At 38.8% G+C, this 16,497-nt stretch overlaps 2 protein-coding genes across 4 annotated transcripts in view; both read left to right on the top strand.

Moving 5' to 3' along the window:
• Positions 1–19: 19 nt before the first annotated feature.
• On the top strand, positions 20–8,426 carry LOC100642260 (calcium homeostasis endoplasmic reticulum protein). 2 transcript variants are annotated; one of them, XM_003399643.4, is made up of 8 exons: positions 20–178; positions 694–864; positions 1,468–2,134; positions 2,208–2,279; positions 2,484–2,880; positions 2,956–3,359; positions 3,448–3,813; positions 3,930–8,426. In XM_003399643.4, exons 1-8 carry the CDS (start codon positions 160–162, stop codon positions 4,222–4,224), a joined length of 2,391 nt encoding a protein of 796 aa, XP_003399691.1. In that variant the 5' UTR covers positions 20–159; the 3' UTR covers positions 4,225–8,426. The 2 variants fall into 2 exon arrangements, with proteins under 2 accessions (XP_003399691.1, XP_048266925.1); XM_048410968.1 differs by lacking the exon at positions 20–178 and having other exon boundaries at positions 734–864; positions 1,530–2,134.
• Positions 8,427–12,793: 4,367 nt separating this feature from the next.
• The window catches only part of LOC100652291 (transcription factor cwo), a 38,100-nt gene continuing 34,396 nt past the window's right edge, over positions 12,794–16,497 (top strand). Inside the window, exons 1-2 of one of the 2 annotated variants that reach the window (XM_012314817.3) lie at positions 12,794–12,931; positions 14,288–14,934. In XM_012314817.3, coding sequence (XP_012170207.1) covers positions 14,870–14,934 — 65 coding nt within the window. In that variant the 5' untranslated portion in view covers positions 12,794–12,931; positions 14,288–14,869. Of the gene's footprint in view, positions 12,932–13,643; positions 14,935–16,497 lie in introns of those variants that run through there. The other variant, XM_020865923.2, reaches the window with a different exon arrangement.

Consider the following 16,497-nt stretch of genomic DNA (forward strand, 5'->3'; position numbering starts at 1 on the left):
AATACTCGAGTATTAATGGCGACGTCTAGCGTTGTCGTGTTCAGTGTGAAAAAATAATGTTTTCCGGAACCGTACCACAATCGTGTACGGAAAAGTGTTAACGAAAATAATAACAAACGTGATCGAATTCGGTGTAAAAGTAAAAGAGTAATCGTGATAATGGACCAGGCACCTGCAGGTAAGAAAAGAATGTTGTGATTTGGTGATTTGGCCAAGCGCGGTCTTGCACATTCCCACTCCGGGCGAGCATATTAACGTTCCATCTTTTTTATTAACCGTAATGTCTATGATCTATCATTTTAGCATTTTAGTTAGTCAGAATTGAGGATTTATGAGTTTCCATGCAATGGAAATAATGAGATACGTTTTAAAAAGACAAAATGTAGATTCTAAATAGTAGGTTATGTAAACCTGTGCAGCGTATTAGGCTACCATTAAAAAGCAATTCACTCGACGAATTAAATTATCCTCAGGCAAATCTCCGTAGATACGTTCACAAAGTGATAAATTTCAAAACAGATTCAATATTTCAGGTTACGATGGGCTGATTTAGGACTGCGTACTTTAAAAAAATAAGAGATCCTATTTCAGTACTGTATTTAAATATTGCCATTTATATTGTAATAATTGTATAAGTAATTCATTATTGTTAGGTTATTGTACTAATTCTGTTTATTTTGGTATAATACCCAGATACAGAGTTACGGAACATCATAGACAAACTGGCTCAGTTTGTGGCTCGCAATGGACCAGAGTTTGAGCAGATGACGAAAAACAAGCAGAAGGACAACCCAAAATTTGGTTTCCTGTTCGGTGGAGAGCACTTCAACTACTATCAATACAAAGTGACTACAGAGCAAGCCAGTAAGTGGGATACAGCCCCTTAACAGCTACAACAATTGAGAAGCATAATGGCCATGCTTTATTCAACGAACAAGGAATGACTTTGAAAAAGAGATACGGGTGAAAGGGTCTGAATTCGTCATAGTGAACATACAAAACTATTATTCATCGAATATGAGCACTTCGTTTCAAGATTTTGGGATTGCTATTTATTAAGCAGAATGCTTTAGCTAAAGACATATTCTATTTCTTGGCAATGGTGATTTTAAGAAGATGTAGTTTTAAGATTCTTAATGGAGCTTGTCTAATACGGACTACATTGTTGATATATTGCTTCAATCTATGTGGGAACTGCAACCCACTATAATACCCTGTAATACCCTAGTACTGTAAAAAAAAAAGTAAAAAATACATGTATATATATAATATATAAAACAGGGAAAGAATATAGTGCTCCCAAAAGACTTACCGAATTTTCGATATAATTCTCTAATAAATGCCAAGAATTTTATTATGCACTGGTAGAGGATAAGACTCAACAGAAATTGGACTATTTGTATACTTTTTCAATATCCATTGAAGGAATCAAACATCTTACAATAATCCACCGTCATTCGTTTACAGTTTTAAAGCAAAAAGGAATAAATCCAATGCAAAATGCAGACCCACGTTTAAACGTTTCGCAGCAGCAGCAGCAAACAGCCGCTACCGTCGCGCAGCCACTGAATAACGTCAATCTTGCACCTGGCCTAAATACTCAGAACAATGGATTAAATCCAGTTGTGGGAATTGGACCAGTGGGAAATCAAGGTGGTCCAGTTATACCTGGAGTACTAGGACAAATTGGAGGGCCAGGAAATGCAGGACCACCAATTGGACCAGTCCCTGGTGCTATGGGAGGTGTGAATCCATCTATTGGTGGTGTTACTCAACCGGTTAACATTGGCGGACCTCCTGGATGGCTTCAAAATGAGTTAGCAAATCTTCAGTCACAGCAGACAACGCTACAGGAACAAGTTAGACAATCAGAACAAAATTTGGCTGCGCAACATGCTGCATTGATGGCGCAACAACAAGGAAGGGTTGAGGATGCTGTGAGACAAGCTCAAGAAACAGCTTTACAAAACAGTGCACAAAGCACAAACACAGACCTTGCTGCATTTGATGCGGTATTACAGCCTATCATTGATAGTTGCACAAAAGATAGCATAAGTGCAGGGAAAGCCTGGATACTTCAAAATTCGATTACTCCGCAAAGTAATCAAGTCGTTGCGGATCATTTGCTGAAAAAGTATGTTATATTTGACTTTAGCCACATACTATTAACAGTAGTAAATCAATTAATTTTTTATTGTTTCTTTCAGAGTCATTCAGGCAACCAATTTTAGTCATAAACTCCATATTATCTACCTGGTCAATGATGTCCTACATCATTGGTAAGTATGATATTTGTTTGGAAACAGTAACAGATCTTATATCTTAAAACATTTGTAAAAGATTTGAATTAAATTACATTATCTAATTAAGTGTGAATGGAAAATTTAACACTTCAATTTCAGTATAAATATAATATTTATAATAAAGTTTGATAACTTTCATAAAAATAGTTGTGCACGATATTTAATTTTAAACTTCTTTAGTGCAAGAAAAAAATCTATGGATCTTCGCAAGGCGATGGAAAGTGTTGTTGTTCCCATGTTCTGTAACACTTCATTAGCTGCATCAGAAGAACAACTTAATAAATTAAATAAGCTATTAAGTTTATGGGAGTCAAAAAATAATTACTTTGATGAAGGAATTATAGATAAATTGAAACAGCCAAGCACATCTTGGTCTGAATATCAGGCTAACTTGGTTGAACAACATGCCAGCGCAATTACACCGATTACTACATCAACGAAACAAACCTTTGATAATTATCAAGCACAACATCAAGCGTTTGTTACACATGCTTTGAGACAAATTCAAAATATTGAGCAACAAAAGATCGCAATTGATCAACAGTTAAAAGCCCCTCCTCCGCCACCACCGCAATTGGTAAGTTGATCTTCTTTCCTGTACGTATTATGTATATGTATTCGACAAACGATAATAGAAATTCATACTTTACAGAACCAACAAAATATGTCTCTGCCACCTAGTCATTCCGGTCCTCCCGCCCCAATAAGCACAGATGTAAATTTCAGTCAACCACCACCTGGATGGGGTGTACCACCCGGGAATGAACCTCCACCGTTTTCAAATGTTCCATTGCCAGATTTTTCAAAACCACCGCCTGGATTTGGCCCCCCACCTGTTATACACGAGCCCTCTGTTGAAGATTTAATGCCCAGTATGCCTTATTACGAACTTCCTGCTGGCTTGATGGTACCTCTAATCAAATTAGAAGATGCCGAATATAAACCTTTGGATCCAGAAGCCATTAGGCTTCCACCACCTGCTCCCCCAAGCGAACGACTAGTAGCGGCTGTAGAAGCATTCTATGCGCCACCGAACCATGATTCTCCACGGGACAGGTAAAGGCATATAATGCAAATTATACACAAACTAATTATGTTTGAAATATCGAGTTAAGTTTTTAATTGTAATATCTACATATTATAGCGATGGGTGGGAAAAATTAGGTTTATACGAGTATTATAAAGCAAAGAATGCCGCGCGCAAGCGTAAAGAAGAAGATATAGCAGCTGGTATAAGACAAAAATCAAAATCGCCGTCACCAATTCTAAGGCCAAGATCCAAAAGTCCTAGTCCACCAAAGAAACGATATCGAAGTAAATCGCGAAGTAGATCACGCTCAAGATCTAGAGGTAGAAGCAGATCTAGATCTCCTGCTGCTAATCATAGACGTAACAGTCGAAATAGCAATCATAATAACAGAAGCAGAAGAAGGAGAAATAGCAACAAGGATCGAAGTCCTGATAGGAGAATGGACAGGCAAGATCGAAGTCCAACTCCACCCAGTTTCCTGTAAGTATTAGTACTTAGTATAAAAAGATATTCTCTATATATATATGTGTGTGTGTGTGTATGTGTGTATATATATGTATATATATATTTGATTTCTACGAATAAATTCCTTTCAGCGGATCAACCTACAGTAAAGCTCCTCAAGAAATTAGTCTCGATGAGAGTAACAAAGGTCATCAGTTGCTCAAAAAAATGGGTTGGGGCGGTGCGGGACTTGGTGCCAATGAACAGGGTATTGAAGCTCCAATATCGGGGGGTGAAATTAGGGATAAAAATGATCAATATAAAGGCGTCGGTATTAATTTAAATGATCCATACGAGAACTTTAGAAAAAGTAAGGGACAAGCGTTCATAACTAGAATGAAAGCAAGAGCGGAAGAACGTGCCGAAGAAAGGGGTGAACGGGACTGAATCTAATCAGGATAAATAATTAATTTGTCTATAATCTTTTCGATGAAATATAATTATCGCATGCAGTACGAATTCGCATGCTCTCACAACCGTAGTCGACACAAATTTCCAATGATCAATGTTCTACAATTCTACAATGTAACTTGTGTAATGATTTATTTTAATCTTTATATTTTTTTCAATCTCTATTAGGATAATCAACGTTTTATATCCATTCTCTTATTTCATTGCATAAACGTTATACGATAATTGTTTATTATTGAAATTGTAAAGTTACAACGTACATTTATACATATGTTATAGAATTATGTATTCTTGTTATAAGTAACAATCAATTTTATATTTTTAATTCAAGGAAACAGAGAAAGTGCATTGACTGAATATTGTGTCGATCATTCGTGGGCGCAAATCATTTATCTGTATATTTCCAATTGAAAAAAATACTACGAGTGAATGATGAAAAATATGAACAATTGTTTATAAACTTAATTACGTGTCAGTTCATAAATAAGACAAGGATTACGAAAGTTTGCTGTTATACTTGCAATGGCTGTTACATACTAAATTCAATTTTCGTGGTGCATAACGCGAAAAGAAAAAAATATAATTTTATGCATCTTTTGTACATTGTGTACAAAACTATTCGATTTTCGGCAAAGTTACCGTTAATAATAATAGATGGTTTGTCTATCGATAATTGGAGATATCTTGATGAAAATAATAACCAAGTACACCAAAAGGATCGATTAATCAATATTGACCAATCGCACGGTTTATGTTCATCGCGAACATGACATGCAAGATTACATATTATGTAATTGTATTCTGCACGGCAAAAAAATTCATTCTGTTTCCATATGAAACGATGATAAATTAATTCGCTGAATGTCTATATAAGAGAATAAGAGAATATCGTGCACTTATCATCCGCACGTAAAAAAACAATATATGAAATTTAAAAAGTACTTGTATTTAGTAAGTTAATAAATGATTATATTCGATACATAAGATAAAATCGAGGAATAAGCATTATATGTTTAAACATAATGGTAGAAGAAAAGAATTGTAGAAAGAACGAGCGAAAGAGAGGAAAAATGTTCTTAATTAGAGTTAGCACGTCCTCGAGGCGTGCTATTGACGTACACTCGTACAAACTCTGCAGAAAATCATCGTAGATATTGTTAAAGAAAATTAATTTAATCGGTTCAAAGATATTCCAGAATAATAATGTTCTTAGACTTTTTATATTGGTAGATTTATCGCCAGCTGTCACGTGCACGCGGATTCAAAGAAAAATAAAAAGATCTCGATAACTGGCTAGGAACAGCCGACATCCGATGGCATTGTTAATCGTCAGTTGCCTTCTTGAACTCCCCTAGTGGCAGTCGATATTGGAACCGAATACATAAATCCAACGTCAAACCGGTTTCACAGCGATAACAGTCAGAAGCCACACACTTGGTGGCGTAAACAACGCCGGAAAGATGTGTGCGTTTTCCTATAGCTATCCTATAACTTCACTCTCATTTTAGTATTCTTTTTACGTGTATCACGTGATATATTTTTATCGAACGAAATCTATACATAAGAAATGTAATAAAATGCTTACGTCGTAACGGATCTCGAAGTATCAACCAAGAAATTGGTGTTTGTAAATTTGGAAAGGTCATTTAATATCTATTGAGCATCTTAATTTCTATTCGGTATTTCTTTTTCTTTTTGTCATAAATATTGTGTATCATGACAGTCGTAATATCGTTCGATAATATTCGTTTGTCGAAAGTCCCAAAAATAAATAATTTGGTTCCCAAAGATCGTAAACATTGAATTCGACGATGATTCTGCAGTATTAACGGCCTCCTTGGAAGTCAATTTCGTCGAAGGCAAAGGTCGATGATAAAATGCAACAGTTAAAACAATAGAAAGAAAAAAGGCAGAATGGAATTAATAAATGGAAAAATATAGTTTGTGGGAGAATATTTTTTTCTGAACAATTTATATAATATAGCGTTATTGTATCGGTCTCGAGATGCAGTCATGCCAATGTACTCGATGGTAATATACGTACTTTGCTTGCGTGATCGATAACGAAATATATAATTACAAAAAGAATATACAGACGCCAAATATACATTGGATGGTTTTATAACTGCAGTGTAATCAAACACGATCTACCTCTTTCGCAAAGCATGACGTCACGTTACAATAATCGCGCATACGTAACAACAGATTGGCACCAAAAAGTCGTGTTTTTTGTGGATCGATCGATTGCTTATCTCGAATCAAAAGACGATTGTATTTAAAAGAACCGACTACGTTCGTGGGAAACCGGTACGTATATGGATAAGTTGGTCGACTGATGCAGCACGTTTAAGCAAAACGTGACATCGAGTCCGAAAATGTAAGGATAAATATGTGTATGAGGATATGCGAAGATAAAAAATAGATTACGTTAACGATTTTGACGGTGACACGTAACCATTGGTACAAGGCTTACTTCAGAAGTGTTATTCTTAAAACATAATCTTTAAATTCGCGACTACAGATATTCTTCGAAAAAAATCGGAAAGTGAATACATTTACGAAATATTCTTTTTCATTCGTTTTAATTTGCTGCCTTTTAAACCATCAGCTTTTTCAAACTGATACGTAAATACCTCGTATTATACAGCAATAAAAAGGTATATTTTTAGTAATTTTTAGATCGATATTTCACATACGTAAGATTTTTAATATTTCGATGATTTTATTTAATCTATGTTTGTTCCGTTCTAAGTATGTCGGTGAATAATGAAAAACATGACCTTTCGAATATTCGCTTCATTCATAAAATGAATATTTAATTTTGCGACACGGATTTTAATGTGTAGACATCGATAATGTTATTCATAAACTTTTACGTATTGGATAGAATTTAATTTTTCGAAACAGTATTTTGTACCTACAGTGTAGTAACAATAACGAAGTTGACAAGTTACAAAATTGCATATTCTGATATCAACCCTATTTTGTTAAGGCATAAAAGTAAAAAAGGTAAGAAAAATCTAATCAATACATAATAAGATCATGGCAGTTCGTGTGACGCCATTCTAAACGACGAAAAAGAATTTGTATGTGAGTAAAATGAATCTCATATTACTGACTACACGTAGTAGGTGCCACGTATCATTTTACCCTCATTTGTCAAGGTTTTCACGGACGTTGTCAAATTAGAACGACTCTCCTTGGACCTGTTACGTTCAGGGTTCCATATAAAGACATATCGCAGTTTCGTCGCTCGATTACAACAGATTGCAGCATTCTTCTATGTTGTACGATGAACATAATAACAGTCTATTGAAGTTATGGTAACGTCGAATAGAATGAAATAAAAGTTTCACTGAACGATCGAAATATTCTCAAACTTACAGAACATGAATATATAAACATTTGTAGACACGAATTGCTCGTGTTATTGGTATCATCAACCTTGTGCCATTTTTACATTTGTTCGACAAATGGCGAATAAATTGTCCATATTATTAATTTTAATTACTTATAGCGAATGTTAAGAGTATTTTTGCAAATTTTATAAATAGGACGTATACTAGCAACAGTTGCGAAGAAAATAATTCAACTCTGCGATAATTAATTCACCGATTCTCAAGCAGTAACTACCTTTTGAAAGTCAACTATAAATCACGATCTGTCGCAGGTAACAGGTGACCTCAAAGTAATCAGAAACCGGATCTCGCACCCGATCCGCGTATTTAGGCCGGAAGTGCGTCTCTAAGGTTCGCTTTAAATAGTCACTCAGCCTGTTGGTTTCCTTATAAGTAGGTATCGATAACAAGCACCCATCGTTGATTTCAAACCAACATTCTAGACAATCTATTCTTAGTATTATGATAACAGAGTTATAATTAGCTCTTCGTCTTGGTAATAATTACTCTGCTATGGAATTTTATCTGAATTTCAATAACACGTCATTATAAAATAAATATCAAATTGGACCGATATATTTATTAAAAGATACCAAAAAAATATCGCTATTTCCCATATTCACATTATTTGCAAATAGAACATTCTAAACGTTACTCGAACGAAATAACGAATATCTGAAACGTCAGAATAAAAGCTTTCATTTATATCGTGTAACTTGATCCGACCATAAGTTAGTTGTTCAAATAAAATGGAACATTCTCGATCACTCTCGCTATTAATCGAACTCTCATTTCTCAATCTTATTACTGAAAATTTTCATATATTTTGCAGGAAGACTCGGTCGATCTGTTCGTGTATACATTGCAATTCTTTTTTTCCCAATTGCTTGGCACCTCCTTCTTCTTTCGCGACCGAAAGGTGCACGCAAAGAGACGCCACGATGAACGTGCAGTGATCGGCATACCTGCGTGTCGGTTGACTCGGACAGAGAAAACGGGTTAGCGTGACTCGTGAATTAGAGAGAACCGCGTGCATTCGCAACAGTGCCGGTAGAGGATCGCGGACGAGGATAGAGAACGCGCGGAGTCGCGCGAGTGGAACGAGGACGACGAGAAGGTACCGCGTTGCATTCCACGTGATCAAGAGAAGGGCACGCCTCGGCCGTCGAGTCACGCGCTCGACCACGCGTTTATCCTTACCGACACGTGCACGCAATGTGTCCGACCGCGCACTCGGTAGAACAGAGAGCTGGTTATTTTCGCATACGGTGCACGATGACATCTCTTGGACGTTAGTTCATTATACACGTCGAATTACGAACGATGCGACACCGTGCGGTTGCATCAGATTCCCGTGTAATCGTTTGACTTTGGAAATGCAACCTCTTTCATACGGATCTGTTTAAATAACGTAACTTTTCGATTGTGTAATATCGCGTCTCCGCGCTATGTCGTTCTTTTAGAATTATCGACTTCGATCGAGGTAGCTGAAGGATAGGCGAGTTATGTAGCACAAGCGAAGTTATGGTATCCTTCTGGAACGCTATATCGTACTTACACAGGCTGGCTGGGAATTATTGGTTTTTACAGAATTAGGAATTCAATGTACCATTGACAGTATATATGTATAGGATTTTTCAAAATGAATGTTCAAAGCTGATCGACGAATCTTATTCTCCATACTTGGATACGTATAACAGCGATCAACGTATTGAAATTCTGCAACAATTATTTTTAATTAATTCTCGTATATGTTAATGTTCACAGCTGGTAGTTTCCCCGTGTGCTTTCAGACAAATCGTTGATTCGTATCGCGAAGATTAAATTGGAGCGTGAGATACTGTAGCGTAAATACATTGTCCGATGAGCTCCGTACTATAAAAAGGAGAGAAACATTCGTGGGATTTTCAGGTTCAAGTACGAAGCCGCGTTCGAAGTTTATTTCTTGGGAACGCGCGGACCTATCAGGATTTGTTCAAGGGAATCGAAAGCTATCCAGAGCGAGAAGGAAACGCAACGTAACCGGCTGTAATTATGAGTCGGCCAGGCGAATGTTCTAATTTGTCAAGGACAAACGAGCGAACATTGCTGCGAAACGTGATTTTCAGGCGATAATCAAGGGGAAGCACCTCGATGCATTCAACGATGCAATCACCGTGACGTAATTACTTTCACGTGCCCTCGCTCGACCCTTGTGTAACGTTCTTTTTTTCCTCTCTTTTTTTTTTTTCATCGTTGTTCTAAAACCGTGGCCACATCAATTTCACTTTGTCGCGTCATTACTAATTCAACGTTCTTCGATTTTACGTAATGCGGATTGCGCGGTCTTGAAACACTACGTCAAAATTGACACAGAGTGACAGAGGAACACAGGTAACGTACTTCATTCATAAAAATTTAGAAGATTCATTCGAGATACGTTATGGTGGATATTAGAAGAATGACTACAAGGTACAAAAGTAATCGTAATACACCATGTCTGTGAAAAAGCTGCAAACATCGCTGAATATTCATCGACGTGTGTTCACCGAGCCAGCCGTTTTATCTAAAAGTCACGTAGGCATCACAGTTGAGACATGGTCACCGTTTGAACGATGCATAATTTAATTCCAGCTCAAAGAGGAATCGTCGAGTGCTCTAGAAGGAATTTAAATTGCCCCGTCTTGTGGTAGAATCCGGAATCAAAGGTTAAAGATCTGTCCACGATAACGACGCCCTATCGGGCCTATTTGTGACGAATCGTTCGAGTACCAAAATATCGCAGACCATACGTTACGGTCAATTGATGGGCATTAGGTTCAATAATTTCGTTTTGGAACGAGTACGAAGACCAAGCCGATTAATGCATGACACAGGACACGTAATGGTGTACCAGATCAAGAATAACTCGGAGTCGCCACAGATTGCGTTTATTTTCTCCTGAGCCGTGCAGAAAATAAAACGCCTATTTTCGAATCGGTCGTGTTACGCGCGTACTCGTGCATACGTCAAGTTCGTAGCCGCTTTAAAGGGAGAACGAGCCAAAATCTTCACTATCTTGGTAATATGAATATTTAAACCGAATGCATCGTACGTCGAATATCGTAAGATCGTTTGAATCGAGCATTATCGACATTATCGGACATTCTCGAATATGGTCAGTATCCTAAGTTAATATTTTTCACGGTATTGCTTATTGCTTAAAACTAATCAGAGAAATTTAATACGAACACCGCTGACGATTCCTTTGTTTGCAGACTGCTTCGTTCGTCTTGGAATTTCTTGTCCACCAGCAGGCCACCGTTTACATAAGTACAAGTGCTTATACTTTCTAGTCCGTCTGTAGACGTTCCACGTTCAACGTCATAAAAGTGTTTCGTAATGCGTAATCCCAGTGGCAAAAACGCATCGTTAATTACGTTCTTTCCGCGCGTTATCGTAATTTCTTTTTAGTTGCAACGCAGTCGCGTGATCGACCAATGAAAATAATTACCCACGCGACGTGTTCGATCTCGTGTGTATATTTGTATGTGTAACAGAAGCGAGATCTGGATTCCACAGGTGACCTGTAAAAGTAGAAAAGTATGTCGCCTAGAACAAGCGTTATGAGTGAGATTAAAATCGTTTAACTTCACAGTTAAATCGGCCAAATGCTACACCGTTTCTGGTTTTCCCGCCTCGTTTATATCACATTATTCATTAGAGACGTGCGACGACCTTATTTGAAAAGGTTGTCACATTGTCAATTACTGCCTCGCATGTTTTATTTAAAGCGACGTGCACAATATCAAATTGATTGCAAACGGCACGTTTTCAAATCGTTACAATAATGGCAGTATACACGTGAAATATCGATTTCCTTAATCGTGCCCATAGAGTCACGGTATTTTTTACGATGAACTTATCGTTTGTTTCGAAAGCTCAATTATAAATATACAGTAGACCTTCTTTATGTTAACCTATGAGAGGCAAGCGGTTTATATAATGAGAGCTCACTATTTTCCCTACCAGCTGTGATGTAGCAGAAACTCACGTTTGTATAAATGGATTCAATTATCGAAAGTTCGTTTAATCGGACGATAACTAAAATTTCGTTGAAATAAATGCCGTCGTCTAAACGAAGTTCCACTGTAATTGGAATCATAAAGTGTGCATATATGCATTCTAGATCCTTCTTTGTTTCCAATACATTTTTCGGCAAACATGCTCCGATAACCCAATTCCTGCAACGCAAGCTCGGCGTTCGAATTCACGTGAAGCAGCAACGCGGATGCTGAATAATTAAAATTTAATCCGTTGGTTAAAACGGATGCATCGAACGTCCGGGAGGATACGGCACGTTGCAACGTGTGCGTGAACGATCCGCAGTCCACGCAAACGGCGTGCAGGTATAAACATATCGTCGAATCGCGCGAGAACGAGAACTATCATTACCGCGTGTCCTCGTGTCACGACGCGGCGGAGCCTGAATACCCGTTGAGTCTGCGGTCTCATACCGTACTCCGTTCCGATGCGAATCGGAGGAAGGAAGAAAGAGTGAACTCACAGCACCGGCACGTAGACAGTGATTGAGAACGAACAAGGAGAACCAGAGTGCAATAAAAGATGACGAGAGAGACGGTCGATAGTCCCGTAGAGGAAGGGATGCAGTCGTTGAAGAGAGCCGCGGCAGCAGTCGGGGGAAAGAGGGATGGAGCGAGCGCGTGACAGGACACGTGACCGGGAGCACACGGTGCTCGCGTGACCGGCCCCGTGACGTCACGCGCACGTGTCACATAGCGTGGTAACTGCTTATCCCTCTCTTCGTTCGCCTGTACGTCCCAACGAACGTTCCTCACCTTCTGCGCCCCTCCAAGCATTTCCCACTCCCCGCGTTGATCAGTAACGTCTCAAGTCCCCACTTCACCCTCTTCGTCTAAAACTTTCACCTGGAAAGTCACTATTTTTCGTTCCTTTCTATACCTTACCATTACTCACCCTCGCAATACTAGCGCCTCTGCCTTGTCCGAGTGGCGAACGAATGCGGATTTGCATCATCGAGTTACGTGACGCGCTAGCGATCCTTAGCCACGTTAAAGAAAGAAAAAAAAAAAAAGAAAAATAGTCGGTTTCTCCTCAACGGGTATCGTTGAATCGTATCGACGAGATTCCAGCGAAATGGAAGGGCGAAAGTATACGCTCGAGAAATTTAGTCGACTTCGTGACACGGTATCAGGCAACGTTAAATTTACACGCTTGGTATATCGTGTTCTGTAGTGCTTCGAGAGGCACAGAAGTATCTTATCTGCGTGTCGTTCGTCATTGAGGTAATTCGTTTTCATTGTCTGCGACGGAAATTCGTGGTCCTTAAATTTTTGATGCGTCCAAAGGATATATCGTATTTATTGTATATACGTATTCGTAATGCGAGAATCACGCGAGCGTTTGCTTGTTTATGTTTATACCGTGACAAACAATGGTACATATTGACGCAACAAAGTGAATTATCGTTTAATCATGTGTCGATTTATGCTTGTAAATTTGCGTTAAGTTATCGAAATTCTATAATCCAAGGGTGGAACCTTTGTATCAAATTGTCAAGTAATGTATAGTAATAATGATTTCTTAGATCAGATAAACAAGAGAAAAACGAACGATTGCTTAGGCATAGATTAGCTTTTTTTGTTTTTGTTTTTGTACAATATACCGACACGCGTATCGCTAAGGCTATTTCGAGATCACCATATCGATCCATACGTAATACTATCAACACGTGATGTATTAAGAACAAATTGTCTTATCGGAACATTTTACAAAACTCGTAAACGCACATTGAATCGACACGCTACCCTCGCTGAAAGATATCGTAGATTATAAGAAAAATATCAAGCTACGTAACAATTGTTCGGTTACTATCTATATCTATCGTATTTCAATACGACGGAATTAGTCCGATAAGGGGAACGAAGATTTTGACGATATAAGATATCGAATGATATCGAGCGAATGGAAGAATAGATACCGGTCGATTTACATTGGACCTCGAGTTGCATGGCTCCGGGATCGATGGTTCCGTGCCTGAGATGGTTCTGGATCGCTCCCACCAGTGGTCTGCGTGCCGAGGACCATCGCGAGAATCGAACAGGGCCGCGCATTATACGCGTAGTGTAGCCTGCTAAGGAGACGACACGCGTTTATATACGCGAGCGATACGAAACTACTTGAACAACGTTCTTTTTATTCCTGTCATTGTAGAGAATTCCAAATCACGAATCTATATGGTACGAGAAACCGCGTCGATAAAGTGCACACGATTGATCGAGAATTCAATCGTGCATGTAACGTAATCATTGGTCCAGAGCACATCTCGAGCGCCGCCAACCACTGCCACGTGAAATTCGTAAAGTGCATGCGTACACATCAAAAGAAGCGTACCTATAGGTTCCCGAATACCGTGACGCGCAAAGCGAGCGCGCGACCTGTTCAATTCTTACGGCCCTGCCAGTTAGTATATCGCGGAATTTCGCGGTCGAACGAGTCAACGGCCTTATCGTCGTTCACATTTATGTCTTAAGATCGACTCGTGTTTCTTCTTTTTGCACTCGTTATCGCCTATTCGAGCGGAAACGACTCACAACGGATAACAAAACAAAGTTTAAAAATTTCTGTTGCTACGCTTATAGGATGTCACAGTAGAGAGATAGAGGAAGAAAGAGTGAGAAATCGATCTACGATCATCGGCTCTAAAAAAAGAAATCGGGAAGTAGGAAGGAAGACGGAGAAGAAAAGAAGAGGGCGCCAGTACAGATATATCGGTGAGTGTGACTGGACGGAAAGACGTGGGCGATTCCCAAGTACCGGCCTCCTGGTCCGTCGTGTCGTTTCGAGTGTGTCAGTGAGTTTGTGGAGGCGAACCTAACCTAGTCGTCGGGTGCGCACTATCGATCAAGAAGCCATCGGTTTAAAGAGGACTTGACTTTTTTTGTGGGTACAGGTTATGTATACGTAATTTCGCGGTCGGTGTAAACACGTTTTGAGCGTTTCGTTAAATTTCGCGCTAAATTACGGCGAGCTGCTTCTAACTGCCTAACTTGCCTGTTACGAACGTGAATTCAAAGGAAAAAACTGTGTGCAAACAGAGTCAGATTGAAAGAGAACAGTGGAAGAAAGTCGAAGACAATAGAAGAAACGCAACGAAAGGAGTGACAACTACTAGAAATCGGAAGTGATCGTGTTGTGTATTGGAAACGATTCTATGCGGCAAGATGATGGAGACACAGAATTACTGGGAGGACAACTCCGCTCATTCTATGCAAGTAAAATACGAGAGGTAAGTGTTTAAATAATTATTAACAATTAAACATTTCTATAATCGTGGGAATTTTCTACTTTTGTCACAGAGAAGCTATTCAAAATCTCGTATATAATTGATATTAGTTTAAAACAACTATAATCTTCGAGTATTAAAAAACGGACTATGATTATTTCTGCGTACTGGTATCGTTTTGATCGTACAATAGTGCGTTATAGTTATAAAGCGCTCACACGCGACATGAATCACCGCTGCATTCTAGATTCTTTCTCAACGCCAGAGGAACGTTCCACGCTGTCGACCTTGCCGGCATTATTCAGTCTAATACCATCCAAAAATATTTACACAGATTTATTACAAGCTACATCGAGAACTCTCGTTAAACAGGGTGAGCCAATGTTCGCGTGACTCGTGTTCGTACAGGTATATCAGCTTCGTTATCGTGCTTACCTGTATACACGCGGAACAGTTCAAAACAACCGATCACACGGAGGTAACGTTATGTCGTAACGTAAAGATTTTTCTGAAAATTTGTTTCATCAAACTACAACATGCGACATACGGACTATGCAAGTGTGAGCGTAAACAGATCGCCGCTGTTACGTTTCTAGATCGCTTTCGAGCAGTCACGTTTAAAACAACTATTCATGTACTTGGTAATTCTGTTCGAGTTAATTGAGTCATCTAGGACTAATTTCGCAAGTTTTTTTAATGGTATTTATATTATACAAATATATTGACACGGTTACAAGTAAAACTTGATTGATTCGTAGAGCAGATTACCATAAGCCAATATGTTCTTTGGCAATACGGAAAACTACATGCCTCGTTATCACTAATGTACAGGTGTTCGATTTTGACATTGTCCCTTCCCCCTCGCTTGGTCTCTCTTGTTCGAGGTTCTTCCCCAGGTCCTATACCATATTGATAAATAATTAAACGGTTGCTGATACGAGTGGAACCGTCTTGAAGGCCCACGCGTTGTCAAAAAATTCATGGCCGCGCCAGAGATAAGATAGGTTCCGAAGAATCGGTGCTATCGTTGATGTCAATTAATAAACGAGAATATAGATATCACGAGTTGTATACGTAACCGCGTGGGACTGGCCGATCGATCGAATCGCCGTGAATTCAACGAGTTATCTAAGAAGTCTATTCAAGAATCTGTGAATAGAGCGACGTGCAGTGAATTGAAAATCGTTCATCAAACGTGATCTAGAAGTAATTACGACTTAACTACAGTTCGTCCGTGATTATAATCTATAAGTATTCGAAGTAACCTATAATGCTCGATCCTGCGCGCAAGAAATCGAGACCAATTAACGCTAGCGCCATTTACGGGGCGATTATAAATCACATCTTTCACGCTGTGTAAGAGAAAGGAATATGTAGAGATCACTTGACGTTTTAATTTTTATCATATCCTACTTCATTGTCGAAGGAAAGAATTTAAAAAAAATGTCCTGGTCATATTACATTAATGGGCGTGTTACATCGATATTCGTGGCTTCTATCGTCAAGGAAAGTGACGTTTACGCGTATTCACGTCGCTCGTAACGAGTGACTTTCACGAGTGTGTCA

The sequence above is a fragment of the Bombus terrestris genome, chromosome 12 (genome assembly GCF_910591885.1).
Source record: "Bombus terrestris chromosome 12, iyBomTerr1.2, whole genome shotgun sequence".
NCBI lineage: Eukaryota > Metazoa > Arthropoda > Insecta > Hymenoptera > Apidae > Bombus > Bombus terrestris.

Excerpts from the sequence above, each read along its gene's own strand:
- LOC100642260 (XM_003399643.4), top strand. Across the intron at positions 2,881-2,955 it reads CTCCGCCACCACCGCAATTG|AACCAACAAAATATGTCTCT; the intron begins GTAAGTTGATCT and ends CATACTTTACAG. Across the intron at positions 3,814-3,929 it reads CCAACTCCACCCAGTTTCCT|CGGATCAACCTACAGTAAAG; the intron begins GTAAGTATTAGT and ends AATTCCTTTCAG.